The sequence below is a fragment of the Gracilinanus agilis genome, chromosome 3 (genome assembly GCF_016433145.1).
Source record: "Gracilinanus agilis isolate LMUSP501 chromosome 3, AgileGrace, whole genome shotgun sequence".
Classification (NCBI taxonomy): domain Eukaryota; kingdom Metazoa; phylum Chordata; class Mammalia; order Didelphimorphia; family Didelphidae; genus Gracilinanus; species Gracilinanus agilis.
The window spans coordinates 455,840,189-455,859,745 of record NC_058132.1 but is presented as its reverse complement, the minus strand read 5'-3'; the positions used below and the strand labels follow the sequence as shown (position 1 = coordinate 455,859,745).

General features: G+C 36.7%; 1 protein-coding gene across 1 annotated transcript in view; it reads left to right on the top strand.

The window, feature by feature from the left end:
* Window positions 1–15,994: 15,994 nt before the first annotated feature.
* CA5B (carbonic anhydrase 5B) overlaps window positions 15,995–19,557 on the top strand; it is a 37,652-nt gene continuing 34,089 nt past the window's right edge. The window contains exon 1 of the mRNA XM_044670350.1: window positions 15,995–16,162. Within this exon, the coding sequence (XP_044526285.1) occupies window positions 16,033–16,162 (130 nt within the window). The 5' untranslated portion in view covers window positions 15,995–16,032. The remainder of the gene's footprint in view (window positions 16,163–19,557) is intronic.

The window sequence follows — 19,557 nt, the reverse complement described above, 5'->3', positions numbered from 1 at the left end:
AGTAGTATTTCTGGTCAAAGGGTATGCACAATTTAGTAATTTTTTTTTATAATGGCTAGATCATTTCATAGTTCTACCCACAGTGCATCAATGTGCCTGGTTTCCTGCAACCTCTCCACTTTTCTTTTTCCTTTTCTTGGCCAACATTATCTTTCTGATGGGTATGAAATATAAACTTGGAATTGCTTTAATTTTCTTTTTTTGGCATTAGCGATTTTTAGTATTTTTTCTTATGGCTATAAATAAATTGGATCACTTTCCCTAAAAACTACCTGTTTGTATTTTTTAACTCCTAATTGGGCAGTAGTTCTATGATGGTTTTTGTGGGCATTAGCTTCCTATTGCCATTCTTTCCTTATTTTAAATTTGTTCCAGTTTACATTTCTCTGATTACTAGAGAGATTAAACAATTTGTTAAGTGGTTATTAACTATTTGTTCATCATGGAAAATGGTTTGTTCATGCCCTTTGTCATTTCCCCCATTGTGAATGATTACTTCTATAAATTTTTTTTGTTTTCATATAAATAGTAAAAATCAAATTTTTCTAAGATTTACTAAAAAGATTTTTCTGCAATGAGCCACTTTTCTTTTTATTATATAAATATAGTTTTATCTTGCAAAGTGCTTTTATTTTTAACACAGTCAGTATGATCCATTTTTCTACAATAATTCCTTTTATTTGTGCAATAGAATATTTTTCCTTTCAAAAATTAAATGGATATATTCCTTTAGCATTTTATGATTGCTTTTTCTTTTCTTTTTTTAATGATTTCCAAATGTTTTGATCATTGATCTAATTGGAGTTTATTATGATTTATAATGTTGAGGTGTGGCTCTAAATTCATTTCCTACCAATTTGCTATCTAGTTTTACCAGCAGTCTTTATTGAATAATGATTTATCTACTGAGTATTTTTTATTCTTGAGTTTATCACACACCAGTCTCTTAAATATACACATTAGGACCTGCTTTACTGATACATTTTAAAACATTTTCTCCAACACTAGACAATTGTTATGCTTTTTAAATTGTATTTTGAAATCTGGAAAATCTCCCTTACTCATTGCTTTTCTCATAATCTCTCTTGATATTTTTGCTTCTTTTCTCAGATGAATTTGTTATGGCTTTAGCTAGTCAAATAGGCTATGGGTATTTTGATCAATATTACATTAAGGCTACACATTAATTTGGAAAATATTGACATTTTTATTATATATACAGATTGAGGAGTCAAGAATAACACCCAAGTTGTGAGTGCACATGACTGGAATGAGAGGATGGTGATACCCTTGACAGAAAAGAGAAATTAGGAAGAGAGAATGGTTTAGTAGGAAAGATAATGAGTTCTGTTTTGGATATGTTGAGTTTAAATATCTGTGGAAAAATCCAGTTCAACATGTCTAAGAGGCAGTTCTAGATAAGCAGATCTGAGAATCATTCGTAATCAATGCATCAGTCAATCAATAAGCATTTACTAAGCATTTGCTTCATTCCAGACACTGTGCCAAGTGATGTGGATACAAAGACAAAATGAAATGGTCACTGTCCACAAGGAGCTTACATTCTATAAAGTTATAAGAATAATTGCACTTTTAACGATGTTTTGCTGATGTTGAATGGAAAGCTCCCTAGGAGCAATTTCTACTTATTGGTTTTAGTGTCTTTCTTTGGTACCAAGCACAAACACTAATACTTTTTCCATATGACAGCTCTTCAAAAGCATGATTGTTCCCAAAAGTTTTCATTGATCCATTCTAAACACCCCAGTTTCTTCATCAACAGTTAGTCTCATTTTCAATTATGACCTTATCCTATGTCTGTCCTGGGTTCAAATGTGGTGCCAGACACTTCCTAGCTGTAGATTTTAGGGCAAGTCACTTAACCCCAACTGATTAGCCCTGGAATCAATACTGTCTATTTTATGAAAGAAGGTAAGAGTTTTCAAATAAATAAATAAATGAATCTCCCATATGCCTCTTCATTTATCACCTGCAATTTTGATTCATTGGAATTTCTGTTGTTTCATACTTTGTAGCCATTAACATTACTGGTAGAATATTGCTATATTTCTGCCATAGACAACTACCAGCTATGAGATGCTGGCCAAATCACTTAACCTCTGTTTATCTCAGCTGCCCCAACTGTAAAATGGAAATAATAACAACACCTCCCTTACAAGGTTATTGTTTGCATAGCCAACTTCATGTCATAATCTGGGCAATAAACAGTCTCTATCTGCTTGTTGTCTCCTGTGTGGGAATGCTGCCAATGTAGCCTCTCCTGAATAACCATGGATATCATGGAGTAGGTTTTATAGCATGCTGGGGCTTGATTCTATCAGCACAATGCCATTTTTAAACAGGAGTATCTGGAGTACCTTACCATTTTTAAGGAATCTGTCTTGCCTGGACATCCCCCATGTCAGTGGCAAACTCTTTTGATGAAATATCTTCCTGCTTTATGACTCATCTTATTTCTCTAATCAGGATTATGGAATACTTATATGACTGATTGCATTTCTCAGAGAATTTTTTGTGATCTTAACATATGAATGAATGTACCTTATTGGAGAAGAAACTTTAAGACTTCATTTTAAAAAATAATATTAAGCCAGCATTCATATAATGGCTTCAAGTTTGCAAAGCACTTTACAAATATCATTTCATTTTATCCTCACAGCAACCTGGGAGATTGTACCCATTTTACAGACAAGGAAACTGGGACAGAGAGAGCTTAAGGGATTTGCCCAGAGTCACACAGTTATGACACGTTTGAGGCTACATTTGAACTGGGGTCTTCCTAACTCCCCGTCCAGTGACCTACCCATTGCACAACTTATCTGCTCTACAAGGCAAATGCTTACATAATAATAAGGCAAAATAATAAACACAGCAGGATTTTCTATTTTTATCTTTAAATTGGGGCCCAGATAAAATTATACATCACAAATTATAAGTGAAATCGGCTCGGTTTCATTACTTTAGTCGCCCTCCACAGCCTAACAATTGAAGCAGAGGAACCGGATAGTTGGGGTTGTCCAATGTAGCATCAGTAAGTCCTCCAGCTCTGTCAGAACTTTAGAAATGATTGGCAGATATGGGCGCCACTAGCACACCCGCTCCTGGTGCTTTACCCCGGGGGATTGGGGGGGAGGGGACGTTGAGCCTTCTGAGCTCATCTTGGCCTGAGGAACCCACAGTCAGACATACTGTACACCGAGTGACGTAGGGATGTCATTTTGGTCGTCTTCAAGCATGAAGAACAACCACCAGGATAGCCGGGTCAGTGGGGATGGATTGAGGGGTGAGTCGTTACAAAGCTTCAGACCTGGTTTCTCTGTACCGGGAGGGGAAGTGAAACCAAAGTAAGGAGGTCTGATGATGATTCTGGGCTGAAAAAAACAGGTTTTCTATAAGTGACAAATGTGGAAGAGGTAAAAGGATAGGAATCCATAGCTGGATAATGGATTTTCAGATTTCAGGATCTTGGCCTTAACCCTCTGATTCAAGGGGTGACACAACCAGCAGGTGGCTGAAATGGGTGGAGAAAGGAGGCCCCTGGAGTTGAAAAGGTGGAGAAACATTGTGGTCTGAATGTTAGAGGGATGAGCAACAGGAGTGCTGACATCTCCAAACTGATGACAGTAAGATGAGATAGAGAAGAAAACCCTGAACTAAAGGATTTTGTGAAATTGGGATGCTAGGAATAAATCATTCATCTTTTCTATTTTCCTTGTGTTCTTGGCCTGACTTAGTCTAGGTTTATCCTGTTGATTTCTGGCTGATTTACAGATAATAATAAAAGCTAAAATTTTTATACCACTTTACAATTTATACATCATTTTCTACTTCAGTACTACTTATATTGAGTTATTTATCAGGAAAAGAGGAATGTAATATATTTTGGAAAGGGGAATGTTTTTGGAAGTCATCTCTATTATCTGTTCACTGTGCAGAAACTGTTAATAATAGATAGTATTTTGAGGTCTGCAATGTGCTTCATATATGTCAGTTGATTTGATCCCCACAATATCCCTATTAAAGACATAGAGGCTGCCATTTAAAAGCAGTCATAAAGGAAAGATCAAGCATTACCAAGATGATAATATAAGCTATTGGGGAAATATGATTCTCTATGTAAAAACTGATAACTTTTTAGCACTATGTAAAGTACAGTCATTTGCAGCCTTATTTCACTAACTTATTATTGAAGATAAATTTTAAAATGCTAAGTTTTGCATTTTAGAATTTAGTTGTAAATTTGTTTATAGGTTATATCCATTTAGCTTTCATAATTTATTTACAAAATTAAAATTTTTCAGCCTCTGTAAACTATATATTTAAACATTTTTATTGATACTTTTTGTCATTTATGCTTTTGTTACATTCTGAGAAGGATGGGGAAAGATTAGAAGCAATATTGCTTTATAAAACAATTAAAAACAGTGGTGATAAAAAGAGGTCTACAGAAACATTGGCTTGAGATTCAACCAAAGCTGTGTTATCCCAGGGGCATCAGTAGATGAAACTGGCAGGAGAACAATAAACAGATAGAAAATGGAACAGATTTGTCAGCCTTTCTTTAGCAATCTATTTTCATCATCAGTAAAAAAGGAAACACATTTGGACTCTTAAACCCTCATTCCCCAATGTGTTATATGAAAAAAAAATGGCCTTTAAGAAAGTGAAGTCAAGAAAAGTGGCTAGATTAAATCAAGTGTACACAAAGGAAATCAATGTTGGAGGCAACACAATCTTAAGATATCATAGATCACAGATGAAGTTGAATAAGCAGTCTAACTGGGTCCACTAAAAAAAAAATGTTTTTATCTTATCTCGACTGGATCTTCACTTTTTAAGGCAATCTTTTCATTATTCCAGATTGACTGTATCATATGCCCCACAGTAATATTCCCAAACTTCTCTTCTCAAGCCATTTATACCACCCTTCCCCCTTCTTTCACAACAGAGAGCCTCACATTGTGCTTTACTGAAAAGACTTGAGGACAAACATCAAGAGCTTCTAGTCCCATGGTTCAAATTACCAGCAATATCACTCCATTTCCTGCCTCATTTTCATCCCCTTTGCTGCAGTCTCAGAGTATCAGGATACCTGTGCTTTTCATTCAATTATCTTAGAGCTTGCTCCTTTGATCAACCCCCCCCCCTCCCTAATTTTCAACTTATCACTGGCTCCTTGCTAGATAGCTAAAAACATGCTCAGGTTTCCCCTATCCTTAGAAATCCTTGCTTATTGCCTTATATCTCTCTTCTCTTTCATCATCAAACACCTTCTCATCCCTTTGTAATCTTGCTTTCAGCACTATTTCAAATGAAACTACTCTCTCCAAGGTGACTAAATTCCTTTATGTCAAATCCCATGGCTCTTTCTCAATCCTCATCCTTCTTGACTTCTCTGGAATATTTAAAATTTTCAGCTATCGCCTTCCAGGGTTTTCATGGCACTGATTCTCTTCCTGTCTTCTGCTGGTCCTTCTCAAACTCTGATGCAGACTCTTCATCTAAATCTTGCCTGCCATTTGTGGGGGATATCCATGGACTCTATCTAGGGCCCTCTCCTCTTCTCATTATATAGTCTCTGTCTTGATGATTTCATTAACTCCCACGGATTCATCTATCATCTCTACACAGATGACTCCAAAAAAGCTACACATACATTTCTCTCTTGAGTTCCAATCCTGTATCAACAGCGGCCTACCTGACATCTTTACCTAGAGGTCCCTAAGGTATTTCAATAAGGTTCATGACTGTGCAGAGGGAATTTCATCCCCTCCTCCTCTTGGACTGCCAACCCGTTCATTTCATTTTTTGCATGCCAGCACTAGGTCTAGAAATGTAGATAAAAAAGCTATGGGCAGAGCACAGGGAGTTTTTTGGGCTCACTACTTCCCAGAGCAAGCAGGAGGACAGACATCTTCCATCTGTCTCCCTGCAAGACTGAGCTACACGTGGTCAGACAGAATTAGAGTAAGGGAATTTAAATCTTTGCATATCTATCCTTTCTATTTCAAGTGATTATTAATAAACTTTACAGAAAATAAGAATGTGGAAGATATTAATTTTAAATATAACTTGACCTAGAAATCAACCTGGACTCTACTCTTCCACACCTCCATATCCAGTTGCCAATCCTTATTGATTCATCCTCTAAAATTTCTTAGGTTCATTGGTTTTTCCTCTATTTATTATACTACAACCAGGATAGTTCAGGCCCTCATCACCTCTTGCCTGGGATATTACAATAATATCCCAATTGGAAAAATGAGCCATTTATTAGCTCCTTACTATCTGCAAGACTAAATACCAGTGATAGAGAGGTAAAAATAGTCTCTTCCATCAAGCAGCTCAAAATCTAATGGGGGAGATAACATGCAAACAACTACATAAAAATAACAAATATAGGATAAATTGGAGGCAAGGTTAAAGGGAAGGAACTAATATTAAGGGGGAATCCCAAAAGGCTTCTTGCAGAAGGTAGGATTTTAACTGATATTTGAAGGAAGCCAGGGAATCCAGGAGGAAGGATAGGGAGAAGGATAATTCCAGGGATGATCTCCTTGCATCCAATCTTTTCCTTCTATGTTCAAGGTCTGATTATGTCACTCCCTTCCATAAGAGGCTTCAGGGACTCCTCATTGTCTCTAGGATAATCTCATCTTTTTTGACATTTGAAGACATTATAATCTGTTCAGTTTATCTTTCTGTATTCTTTTCACACTTTATCCTCTAACCAAACTGGCCTACTTATTTTTTTCTATGCCTGTCATTATATCTCTCATTTCCATATGCCTTTGTAAACGGGCTGTTCCCCAAGCCTGGACTACTCTCCCTCTTCACCATCAGATCTTGGAACCATTAACTCCCTTCAAGGATGAGACTAAGTGCAATTTCCTTCATGATTCCCCTCAAATCATTTTATATGGATTTGGAATATATCTTACACAAAATCTTGAACATATCTGTTCACTTAACTGTGACCATACTGTATCCTCCAGTAGCATGTATGTTTCCTGAGGTTAGGAACTATTTTAACTATTTTCTCCAACACTTTGCATGATGCTTAGAACATTATAATTATTGACTGATTCATTTACTTATTCATTAACGGTTAGGTTTATATTAAGTTTATATTTTCTTCAACTAAGTTATTTTATCTTTTTTTTTTACTCCTGTTAGGACATTTAGTTTTGGGAACACAAATCTGATCCCTGTTTCCTTCCTCAGAATTTCCCTCACCTCTTTCCCATTACCCTGCTTCTCTTCTCTCTCTCTCTCTCTCTCTCTCTCTCTCTCTCTCTCTCTCTCTCTCTCTCTCTCTCTCTCCCTCTCTCTCTCTCCCCCCCCCTTTCCCTTTCCTGGCTGCTTCCCCTCTATATATGTAATATTCCCCATGGCCATCTTCCCTTCCCCTCCAATCTCCTATTTTGAATAACATTAATTTGAATTGCCCCCTTTCAGAAAATGTTTAATTTGTCCTTTTCCAAATTCCTTTATTCTGACTATTTCTTCTCTCCTTGACCCTTTTTACAAGGTGGGACTTCTTGATGACAAAAGTTTTGTCCAATCTGCAAACCAGCCTATTTGCTAGTAGAATTATAAAATTTACCTGCACAACCCTTCTACACTATTCTCTGAGAAGAGAAACTAGCTTGCAGCTGAAAACTTGCATGTATGATATCTCTCTCATTAAAGTATGACCTTCTAGAGAGCAAGGACACTTAGCACAGTGCTTTGCATATAATGTTTAGTAAATGTTTTATTCATTAATTCTTCTTATATTTATTATCTCCTACTTACATATGCACTTATTGCCTCTCCCATTAGAATATAAACTCCTTGTGAACTTAAACGCTCAGTTTTCTTGGATAATGACCTCATGGGTTTTCCCCCTCCCACTCATTTTCTTTTTATTTTGTTCCATTTGTTTTTCCTCTGTCTCTGCTTTTTCCCCCCATTTCAACTATTTTCTCCTCATTTTCATAGAATCTGGAGATCCTAGAATAGAAATCTCCATTATTTGTTCTAAATTTTCTATGCTCTTTATCATTTTGATTTTCTATATCAAAGCTCTGATTTCTATATGCATTTCTACACGAATTTTTAAAATTTCTTCTTTTAATTCTTTATTTGATCTTCAGAAGCACCTTGGAGTTGTTACATAGTAATTTTATGAACCCTGTAGAATTGTTTTTATAATCCTAAGTATTGGTTCCAAGGCAGTAGAGTGGTAACAGCTAGGCAATTGGAAATAAGTGACTTGTCCAGGGTCACATAACTAGGAATTGTCTGGGGCCAGTTTTAACCCAGGACCTCCCTTCTCCAGGCCTGGAGCTCTGGTTCTGGTTTAACTTTATTATAAATAAGGTGCTTGAGAACTGGATGAAGCTGCAATGGCAGAGGAAGGAAGCAGGAGAAGGATTAAATGGAACCAACCCTAAGAGGGGGAAGGCGGTTCTTCAGGGGAGGAGAGGAAAAGGGAAAAGTAGAAAGGGGGGACAGTGTAGAACAGGGCCTGGACTCAAAGGGAAAAGGGGGTATGAGGCAGAAAACTGGCAGCGAAGGGCTGAGCAAAGAGCTGCCCGGGAAGCACAAGTGGCCATCAGGGCCCTTTTCGGTTGCTCATAGGTGACAAACATCCCTATGTTCCAGGAACCCAAGGGGAGGAAGGAAGGCATGAACCCTTTTAGAAGACTTGGGGCCCCTCCTTCAGAAGCATGAGCAGTGGTCAGGCCTAGCATACTGGCCAGAGACAATTTTATGTTTCTCATCTTAACCACATCCAAGGAGAGGTGACCTCATGATGCAGAAGCCTGACCCAGAGGCTGATGTGAAATACCATAGAGGGCATCTTTGATGAGCTCACAGGACAACTGAAGGTGGCACTGAGTGAAGTTCCTTTCCTCTCAGGTCATAGTCCTGTAGGCATCCACTGTGCCATGTTGTCTCCAGCTGCCACCTGCACAAACCTGTAGAATATGTTGTAATATTTTCTCCTTCCTCAGAAATTTAAAATTCTACTTCCTTCATTTCATAACATTTAATGAATTTGCTCCTTTTTTACTTATTTTGCAGACTTTTCTATAACACTCCTCCTATAGTTGACTTTCTTCTGTACTAGATAGCCTGGGCATAAAACTAACATGTTGGGCACCCTCCACCGGACTGTCTGCTCTCTCTTACTGATTATTCACTCAGGGCTGGTCAAATTATGGGAACTCTTTCTGCTAAAAGACAATGTGCACTCTGCTTTTCTTTTGGCCATTCTATCATAAACTTTTTTGAAGTTTCCACTTTTATTAGTGTCTTATTTTTACATCACATTCATTTTGTAATACATTTTTCCTTCTCTACTTAGTCAGTCATCCCTATAATAAAGGGGGAAATATCAGTTCAGCAAAATTCATGAACGTATCAATTCGGTCTGACAATATATATAACACTTTATACCCATCCACAGCCCTACCCCTTTGCAAAGATGGGGAAAATGTGCATTTTCTCATCCTTTTTTGGGAATCCATTCTCTTCCAGGAGAGTTAAATCCTAGATTGCTTTGCAGTAGAGCTTCTTTGCCTGTCTCCTTATCCACAATCAGCTGTTTCCTCCCATCTTCATTATGAGAACTAATTAAATTCACAAGCTTCAACTCCTGAAAGTTGGTGGTGGTGGCCTCTGGCCAGTGGGAAATCCCATCAGAGCTGCAGCTTGGGGTAGAGAGTGGGTCTGACCAGCAGAGCTAGGTGAGCTAAGAAGCAGTTAACTAGTGTTTCATTCCTAAATAATTATTTTGTGGTGATTTGCTTCCTTTTGCTTCTTGTGTAGCTGGTTTTGTTTTGCTTTGTTTTACTTTATCACATTTCTTTATGAGATGGTGAAGGATCAGGTTTAGAAAAATCCTTTCACTCCCCCAGCTTGTTAGAAATCACTCTGGTTTCATTTGTCAAGGAGTCTTGTGTGACATTAACATATGCATGAGATGCCTTGTTGGAGGAGAGTCTAAAACTGAATTTGGTTTTTAGGAGGCAAAACATTTGGTGAGGGGGTAATCAGAAAAGAACAAAATAATGTTTTGTTTGTTGTCAAAGGAACCTTTCAGGCAGCTATAAGGCTACAAAGATTTGGGCTGCTATAGAATATTGTTTATGCAAACTTGCCTTTCCTTTTTTTCATATTTTCATCAAGTATATCCTTAATGCACATTCTCATAAAAATGGGAAAGACTTTTCAATTGTTTAGACTATTTTTCAATTTCTGGTAATGAAAAAGAGGAGAGAGCTAGAATAAAAGTTTGAGAGTGCAGAAGAGTCAATGGAGTCTTTTTTTCTTTTTTAAGCTTTGGGGAAGTCTGCATATTTTCAGGCAAATGGGAAAAAGCAAATGTAGGAGAGAGACAGAAGATTAATGAGAGAGATCGGGGTTGGTTTTTGGAGTAATTTCCTGTGGAAGGTAGGAAAGGATAGATTGTGTAAAGACAGTATTAACTTTGGCAAGGAGGAATGATACATCTTCTAAGATGGAAGGAAAAGAGGAGAGAATGTATATACAGATATTCAAGAGCTTCAAAGTATGAAGGAAAGAAATTGAAGGAGCTTTTCTTTGTCAGCCTTAATCGCTGAAGAAGAAGACTTGCATATGAGCCATAAATAATAATAGAAGGCTCAGCCTTGGTAATACTGTTAGAAAATGTCAGTTTCTTTTATGGCTTTATTAAAACATCTCCCCAGGCACCCATGGTTCTGGAACTCCTGTATAAGTTTTCTAGCAAACTACAAGTACTAACAGATTTTTGTGATTGCTAAACAGTAATGTTAAAATTATGCAATAATTTTCAAGCTGAATTACAATTTGAAACTTGCAAAATTCCATTGGCCTCTTGCTTTGTGATCTTTAGCAAGGATATGAATATGGAAAAAAAGTATAGCATTTGGGTTAAAGGGTAGTTTAGTGCAGGTAAAGTATTATATTTGACTTGATTTTCTACATGAAAACTCTGATTTCCTCAGACACTTTGTAGCTATGTGACCTTGAGCAAGTCACTTAACCGCAGTTGCCTATCCCTGACCCTTCTTCTACCTTGGAATCAATTCTTAGTATGGATTCTAAGACAGAAAGTAAGGGTGTTGTTTTTTTTTTTTTATCTTAAATAGTTGAATGCTTGCTCTTTTTTGATGAACTATTACTAGAGATTTTACTTTAAGTAACTAATTTTCTTTGGAAAATAAATAAATGACAGTTAATTGATTTACTATGAGATAAGAACTTCTTCAACTGCAGCTTCAATCATAGTTGTAGGATTATATTCAGTTCTGAATGCCACAATTAATTGATAAGTTAGAGAGCCTACAGGGAAAGGTAACCAGTGGGGTAGAGGGTCTTGAGAGCTTGCTATGCAAGGATCGTTTTAAGGAACTAGTAGGGAGTTTTGGCTATAGATGAGAAGACTTGCATTGTCCTCAAGTATCTGAAGGGCTATCAACTGAGAGAGATTAGCACTGTTCATATTTTTCTAGAAGCTCCTAAAATCAAGACAAGAGTTGGAAGTTGTTAGAGTCATATTTAAACTCAGAAAGAAAAACTTCCTAAAAATTGTTATTGTTGTTCAGTTGTGTCTGACTCTTTATGACTTCCCTTTGGGGTTTTCTTGACAAAGGTACTACAGTGGTTTGTCATTTCCTTCTCCAGCTCATTTTACAGATGAGAAAATGGAGGCAAGCAGGGTTAAGTGACTTGCCCAGGGTCACACAGCTAGTAAGTATCTGGGTCCAGATTTTAACTCAGGTCTTCCTGACTCCAGGCCTGGCACCCTATCCACCATGCCACCTAGTGTTATCCAAAAATGGATGGCCTATCTTGGGAGGTAATGGGTAATCCTTTTTTTGGGTAAAGGCCATATAAGAACTTAAGTATATTGTAGAGGGTATCCTTGTTCAGGTATGGGTTGGACTAAATAGTTAGATCTCTTCTGACTATGAGATTTTCTATTCTGTGATAATTAATTCTAAAATTATATGGATGTTTTGTTCATTTTTAAACTACCTTGGGAAAGTCAGAATCTTGGTGAGACTGTTACACTTCATTTATAAAATGACATGATTGGACTAAAGTTTTCTAAGTCTTCCTTTCATCTTTAAATCCTATAATCCAATAATTAGAGAGAACAAGCATTTGAGAATACATTGTTCTTAGTTCATTACTAGCTTTTTCCTCTTATTAATGAGTTCTTTTCAAGAACTTCATTTTGGGGTCATTAACCCATGCTGGCGGTGATTCATTGGCATTCTAGCTATATTTCTGACTTCAAAGTCTTTTCCCCCATAATTCAGCTGCCCTCTCAACTCTAGAACTTACATCAATGCCGAGGTGTCAAGTTACCCTACAATGTTCCTCCACTATGCTGGTCCCCACTAAAGCAGCTAGTAGAGCATTGGATAGAGCACTGGTCTGAAGTTGGGAACACTCATTTCCTTGAGTTCAAAACTGGCCTCAGACTCTATGTGATCTTGGGCAAGTCACTTAACCCTATTTGCTTTGGTTTCTTCATCTGTAAAGTTAGTTGGAAAAGGAAATGGCAAACCACTCCAATATCTTTGCCAAGAAAACCCCAAATGGGTTCACAAAAAGTTGGGCATAACTGAAAAAAATGATTGAAAAACAAAAATGCCACCACCCCTCCTTTCCTGCTGTTGAGTTCCTTTTAAAGACTATTTTGAGAGTACAGTCCATGGTGGCCATGATTCATTACCCTCCTGGTTATGCTTCTGACCTTTCTGACTTTGCCACCATTTCCCTTCTCAAGTTCTTTCCCTATCCTGCTCTCCCTGTCCCCCCAAAACAACACGTTAACTCTCTTTTATGTATTAACATACCTCAGAGATATTTTGGGTTCCATCCCAGACCACTACAATAAATCAAGCATCATAATAAATTGAGTTGCTTGATTTTTTGGTTTCTTAGTGCATATAAGTGAGGCTGATAACTTTGCACAATTCTGCCTCATTTATCAAATTCACACACAAGTGAAGGCAATATACCATGATATCTCTGGTCCTCTTTGAAAACAAAGGATGAAAAAATTGGGCATTAAGTGATGTCAGTTTTTTTCTCCCCTTTTTGTATAGAAAATTCCTAGTAAAGAAACTTGTTCCACCTATGCATCTGCTTTGCAATTTATACCCTTAAAGAGTTGCCTCCAAGTGGACTAAGAGATTCCTCACTATCCACTGGTCATTCGGCTAGTCTGTGTTAGAGGGAGGACGTGCACTTAGGTTTTCTTGACTTCAGGAAGATCTTTGAACCAGATTGCCTCTTCACCTTCATTAACTTATAAAATGGCCATTTTTTTTAAACAGAAAAAGTTATTTACTTCCCTAACTACTTGATAGGTATTATATGGTAGGGCTGAAGTTCACTGGCAAAGTTATGCAAATAGTCTAAGACTTAAGTGATTAAATTTAAGAAAACCCTAAGAAAAATTCCATTTTCTTTTACTAGTTCTAAATCCAGGTTACCTGTTGATAATTAAGGAAAAATAGAGCCCTAAAGTGTTCTTGGGTTTATAGTAGTAATATGAAATAAACATATTCATGAGTTTGCAAAGTTCCCTTAAAATACTTCCTATTTTCATAATACACAGCAAAAATATCAAAAAGAAATGGACTTTTTTCCATTTCTTTGTTTTGTAACTCTTCTCCTTGGACCTAGAAGCTAAATAGGTAAGAGCAGCAATATAAGGAAGGGGAGGAGAACTAGATTATAACCAGTTGACAATAGTGTAGAATAATGCAAAGAGGACTAATAAGGAGTCTTTAAAGGGCAGATTGGCAGTGAAGTAGATACAGTGTTAGGTTTGTAGTCAAGAAGATTTTTCTTCTTGAGTTCCAATCTGGCTTCAGACACTAACTGGCTATGTTACTCTGGGCAAGTCACTTCACCCTGTTTGTCTCAGTATCTCATCTATAAAATGAGCTGGAGAAGGAAATGGTGGACCACTCCAGTAGCTTTGCTAAGAACACCTCAAATGGGGTCACAAAGAGTTGGACATGGCTGAAATAGCACAACAACAACAAAAATGGAGTCTGTAGGCTCAAGATAAAAGATTGGCCTCAATCTTTAGGCTTAAGATATAGGGTTGGCCTCAATTCTTAGGTTGTCATTCTCCATGGTACTTTTAAAAGATATGAATGCATCTAGAAGTAAGAGAAACTAAATCACATCTGCGTACTTGTACATCAGAGCCTGCTTTCCTCCAGATGCAGGGATCTCCCCTGTTGGCATTAGAATATCAGGTATTTGGTGAGGAGGAAAGTATTTAAAGGGAAGGTAGGAATCCACCTCTAAACATTACCAACATTAACAATTGTGCCAATGTCACAACTTCTTTCATGTAGACAAACTCATTTGCTTCTAATGCCACCACAAAGGAAACACTTGAGTTGTGGAAAAAACCATTAGAGTTGAAGTGAGGAAGATGATGTTTAGTTGTTTTCCAGTTATGTCTAAATCTTTGTGACCCCATTTGGAGTTTTCTTGGCAAAGATATTGGAGTGGTTTGCCATTTCCTTCTCCAGAACCTTTTACAAATGAGGAAACTGAAAAAAAAACAACCAAATAAGACAGGGTGAAGTGATTTTCCCAGGGTCATATAGCTATTAAGTGTCTGAGGCTGGATTTGAACTCAGGAAGATGAGTCTTCCTGATTCTAGACCTGGCTAACTATTCACTGCACCATCCAACTGTCCCTAGGAGTGAGGAAGACCTAGGATCAAATTTTGTCTGATACATATTAGCCGTGTGGCACTGGGCAGGTCTTTTAACCTCTGTGCCTCAAGAAATGCTTTAGGACTTAATATGCTGTCAGAAATAGCCTGGATTCTGCTTTCCTGAAGAGAGTCTCCACATTGGGCCTAAATCTTAGAACCTTCTCATCTTTTTAGTAATAACAGTAAGATATCATACCATTTTAGAGAGGAGGAATCCAGAACACCAGGAAATGTGTTTGCCTAAAGTCAAACTATTCCTTTTGGGTCCATTTCGAGCATTGCCTGTGGGCAGTGAAGAAACCTATTTGAAGTCAGAGTGAGAAATCTGAGCTGGAGATATAATCATAACACATTTCGTAACATTTTAAAAACCACTTGTTTTATAATGAAAAGTGCCAGCTATCTTGAGTGTCGAAGAAAAAAGGTATTCATGTATATTAAATTTACTATGAATTTAGTGATGTCTTATGTTAAAACAATAGTTGGTATCTAAGATTTTTCTTGGTAAAAAGGCAGTTTGGACTAAAAAAGAAGATTTTTTTTTCTATACAACCTCTAGGTTGATAGGATTAATCTATTTAGAGTTTTCATTTTTCCAGAGGCATTTTTAAAAATTTAAAACTGATCAAAAGTGAAATTTACAGTTGGTTCTTATACAAATATTTCAGGAAAGTCAACTTCATAAATTATGTTACCTATATACTATATTATGAAATTATTTAAAATTAGAACATTGTTTTTTGAAATTAATTATTTTACATTGCAAGAATATTTTTCTCATTCAAATTTGAAAGGAAGATTTTAGTTTGTAGTCTGTTCTTAAATACCAGATTAATGATTAGTAAAGTATTTAAGACATAGAAAAGAAAAACAAGAAGGAAGCTTATATGAGTAACTATAATATAAACAATATTTCTTTTCCTATCAAAGAGGTTCTTTTCTCTGAGCCCTCAGGATCTTGAAACCTGAGAAAATGGCAAAGTGTTTCATGGGACAATCATCAGCTAGCCCTGCCCTCCAACACATTTAGCCAATGAGTTGTAAGACCAGAATTGGATTAAATATTAACTTTCATTTTGGGTACTTTTTTCCCCTTGCAAGAAAAGGGTTGTAGATTAATAGTCTGATTTTGTTTTCTTGGTTATCGTTTGCTGTTTTAAGCTCTGTTTTTCACTGCCTTTCCACATTGACTTCCTTTGTGTTATTAGGTGGTGAGGTTCTTGAAAACTGTTTTGGAACTGACATCAAGTAAAACATGTTAGTGTTAAATAACTTGAAGGCATTTCCATACAAGCTGTTATGGAAAATGACCTGGAATCAGCCATCTGTACCAGTGAGACCTTGCAGCTTGTATACTTGCACATACAAAACCAGGAATCGGGCCAGTGAGTATATATCACTTTTTGTGTTGTTTTTCTTAAATATCTGTTGATCTATGTTGCTATACGGATATGTAAAAACAGTCTTCTTATATAAAAACAGATAGGTCAAAATCGTTCTAAACAGGTCAAAACAGTGAAGTATATTATCTCCTATATGTCATTACCTAAATGAAAGTGATGCAGGTTTCAAATATTAACATAATTAGCATAGTAGATTTTTCCTTTTTTTTTCTGGCTTACCAGATACCTATGGATTTCTGGAATTCATTAATAATGCCCAGTTCAAATGTGTGAAGAAGACTTCTGTTATTTTTTTTATCATAGATTTGTTTTGTTTCCTCTATGAAAAGGAATGTGACATTAAAATAGACTGGTCTGACTCATAACAAATTTCTTTAAGCTGGGTGTGGCTTCTGACATGTTTGCCCACATCCCTGTTTGCCTCATTGAATTTATTTAAGAAACGGATACTACAAGATCTAAAATTTATTTTTAAAAAAGGGTAGTGGAGAAAGGAAGAAGTCACATTTCTTTAGTGAGAACTTTGTGTTTTTACTGGAATTAGAAAGCTCACGTCAAGGAACTGTTTAGTATTAAGAAGAGTTCCATTGTTTTGTTTTAGGAAAAAAGAGGGGAGAAAATGTTTTTCTAGTTGTTTTTCAGTTCTCTTCTTTGAAAGATACTCATGGGCAGCTAGGTGATGCAATGTCTGGAGTCAGGAAGGACTGAGTTCAAATGTAGCCTCAGATACTCATTAGCAGTGAGCCCCTGGACAAACCACTTAACCCTGTTTGCCCCAGTTTTCTCATCTGTAAAATGAACTGGAAAAGAAAATGGCAAATCGCTCTAGTGTCATTGCCCAGAAAACTCCAAAAGGGATCATGAAGAGTCTGACACAACTAAAATGAATGAATAGCATAAAGACTTAAAAATTACTCATGGCAGTTGTAGTTCAAGTACACTTTTCACATGTTTACATTTGTCTTCATGTTTCCTTATAACTTAGGGTACAACTGAGAAATGCTTTTAGAGGTTCTGCTACCTTATTTCTTTATTTGAATTTCTATTTCTTTATCTTTTCTGATAATCCCTAAACATCTAGGATTATTCCTTAATGTCTCTTCCATTTTGATCCAGTAACTCAAATAGCCTTGGCGTCTCAGCCCTAAGCTCTGGGCTACTCTTCCTTTCTGTAGATCAGTGGTTCCCAAACTTTTTTGGCCTACTGCCCCCTTTCCAAAAAAAATATTACTTAGCCCCATGGAAATTAATTTTTTAAAAATTTTAATAGCAATTAATAGGAAAAATAAATGCACCTGTGGCCATCACTGCTTTCCTAGATCACTGCAGCACCCACCAGGGGGTGGTAGCGTCCACTTTGGGAATCACCGCTGTAGATATAATACCTTCAATTTCTGATCTCCCTGCATATATCATAACTAGTATTTCAATTAAACTCCATACTTGGATTGTATCTTAGAGATTTAATTTAAAAATCCTGCTCTCAAAGAGTTTATATTCAGGACTGAGAGAAAACTTCATTTCATCCTTGGGATTTGTACTTTTTTTTTGTTTACTATTTAACAAGTACCAAATACAGTACTACTCCAGTTCTCTCAGAGTTTAAGTTATTTAACAATACCAATTTAGCATCTTGATGACAGTTGCTAAAGATTAAAGAAAATTCTCTTTCACTATTATGCCATTAAAATATTGAGGCTTATACCAAGTGAGGGAAAAAAATTCACATATGAGATCTATAAGTCAGGACATATAATAATGTAAAATCTTCATAAATTAAAGGAATGGCATTAAGGACAAAATGTATTTCCTCCTTTTTTTTTTTTAAGCCCTTACCTTCTGATCTGTATTGTGCCAATACAATAAGTCTGTATTGGCTCCAAGGCAGAAGAGTGGTAAGGGCTAGGCAATAGGGGTTAAATGACTTGCCCAGGGTCACACATCTGGGAAGTTTCTGAGGTCAGATTTGAACCTAGGACCTCCCATCTCTAGGCCTGGCTCTCAATCCACTGAGCTACCCAGCTGCCCTCTACCGAAATGTATTTCTTAAAAATCCTTACCTTCCGTCTTAGAGTTGATGCTAAGTATTAGTTCCAAGGCAAAAGAATGGTAAGGGCTAGGTAATTAGGATTAAGTGACTTACCCATATTTACACAGCTAGGAAGTTTTTGAGGCTGAATTTGAACCCAGAACCTTTAGTCTTTAGGTATGGCTCTCTACCCACTGAGCAACCTTGCTGCCCCCCAAATGCATTTCTGAATGTGAAATAATGCAAAGAGAGGCTTACATTCTATGAATTTAGAAAATTTTTATCCCCCCCTTAGGAGGTAAAATGGACCACAGTTTAGGACATCCCTAAGAAAAATGCAAATAGTTTGCCTTTATTTTTAAAAGTTTTTTTAATAATTCATAAATAAGATAGACTTTTATCCATAACTACAATTAAGGGGCAGCTAAGTGGTTCACTGGATTGAGAGCCAGGCCTGGAGATAGGAGGTCTTGGGTTCAAATTTGACCCCAGATACTTCCTGACTGTGTATGACTGGGTAAGTCATTTAGCCCTCATTGCCTAGCACTCACTGCTTTTTTGTCTTGGAATTAATACATAGTATTAATTCTAAAGCAGAAGATAAATTAATTAATGAAATAAACAGCAACAATCAATGGACTAATAAAAAGGGACCCTAAAATCAATAGAATGATGCAGGTGACAGGGCACAAAAAGCCCTTTGCTTTTGTCCTGGTTTGGCTTTTAACCAGCTATGAGGTCCTCAGTAAGTTTCTTAAACGCTTGTCTTGGACATTAGTTTGTTTTTTTTTTTATCAACTCAGTTTCTTTCAACAGTTCCCATAAGGAAGAAAAAAACAGAAGTTGGTGAAAATGCCCAAAGAGAGTTATTTGAAGAGATTCAGTTAATTAGATTTTTAAAAAACATTTACTTCAAAAAGATAGGCACAAGGACAAGATGCTAAATTTGAATATAAAATCATGAAAAGCCCTCTTAAGATAATCAGGAAAACCAAAGCTTAGAATGAACTGAAGCTGGCAGGGAATGTTAAAGTTAACGGAAAGGATTTTTGGTGGGTATGGGAGAAAAGAGGAGGACTGAATAAAGAGGTGGATAGGAGGATAATAATAAATGGACAACAGGGGGGGAAAACCCCTCAATTCCTCATTTCATATTCTGATTCTTTTATTCTGCCAAGGTGAAAAATAGTCTATGGACTGAGAAGGCCAAAATAAGAGTTAAAATCTCAGATTAATAAGTGTAAGAAGCAAGAACATAGTTTCTGTGAACTTGTTAGTTCAGGTTACCAGACTGAGACAGACTATATCACAGGGTTCTAAAAGAAATGGCCATTGTGATTATTGATGT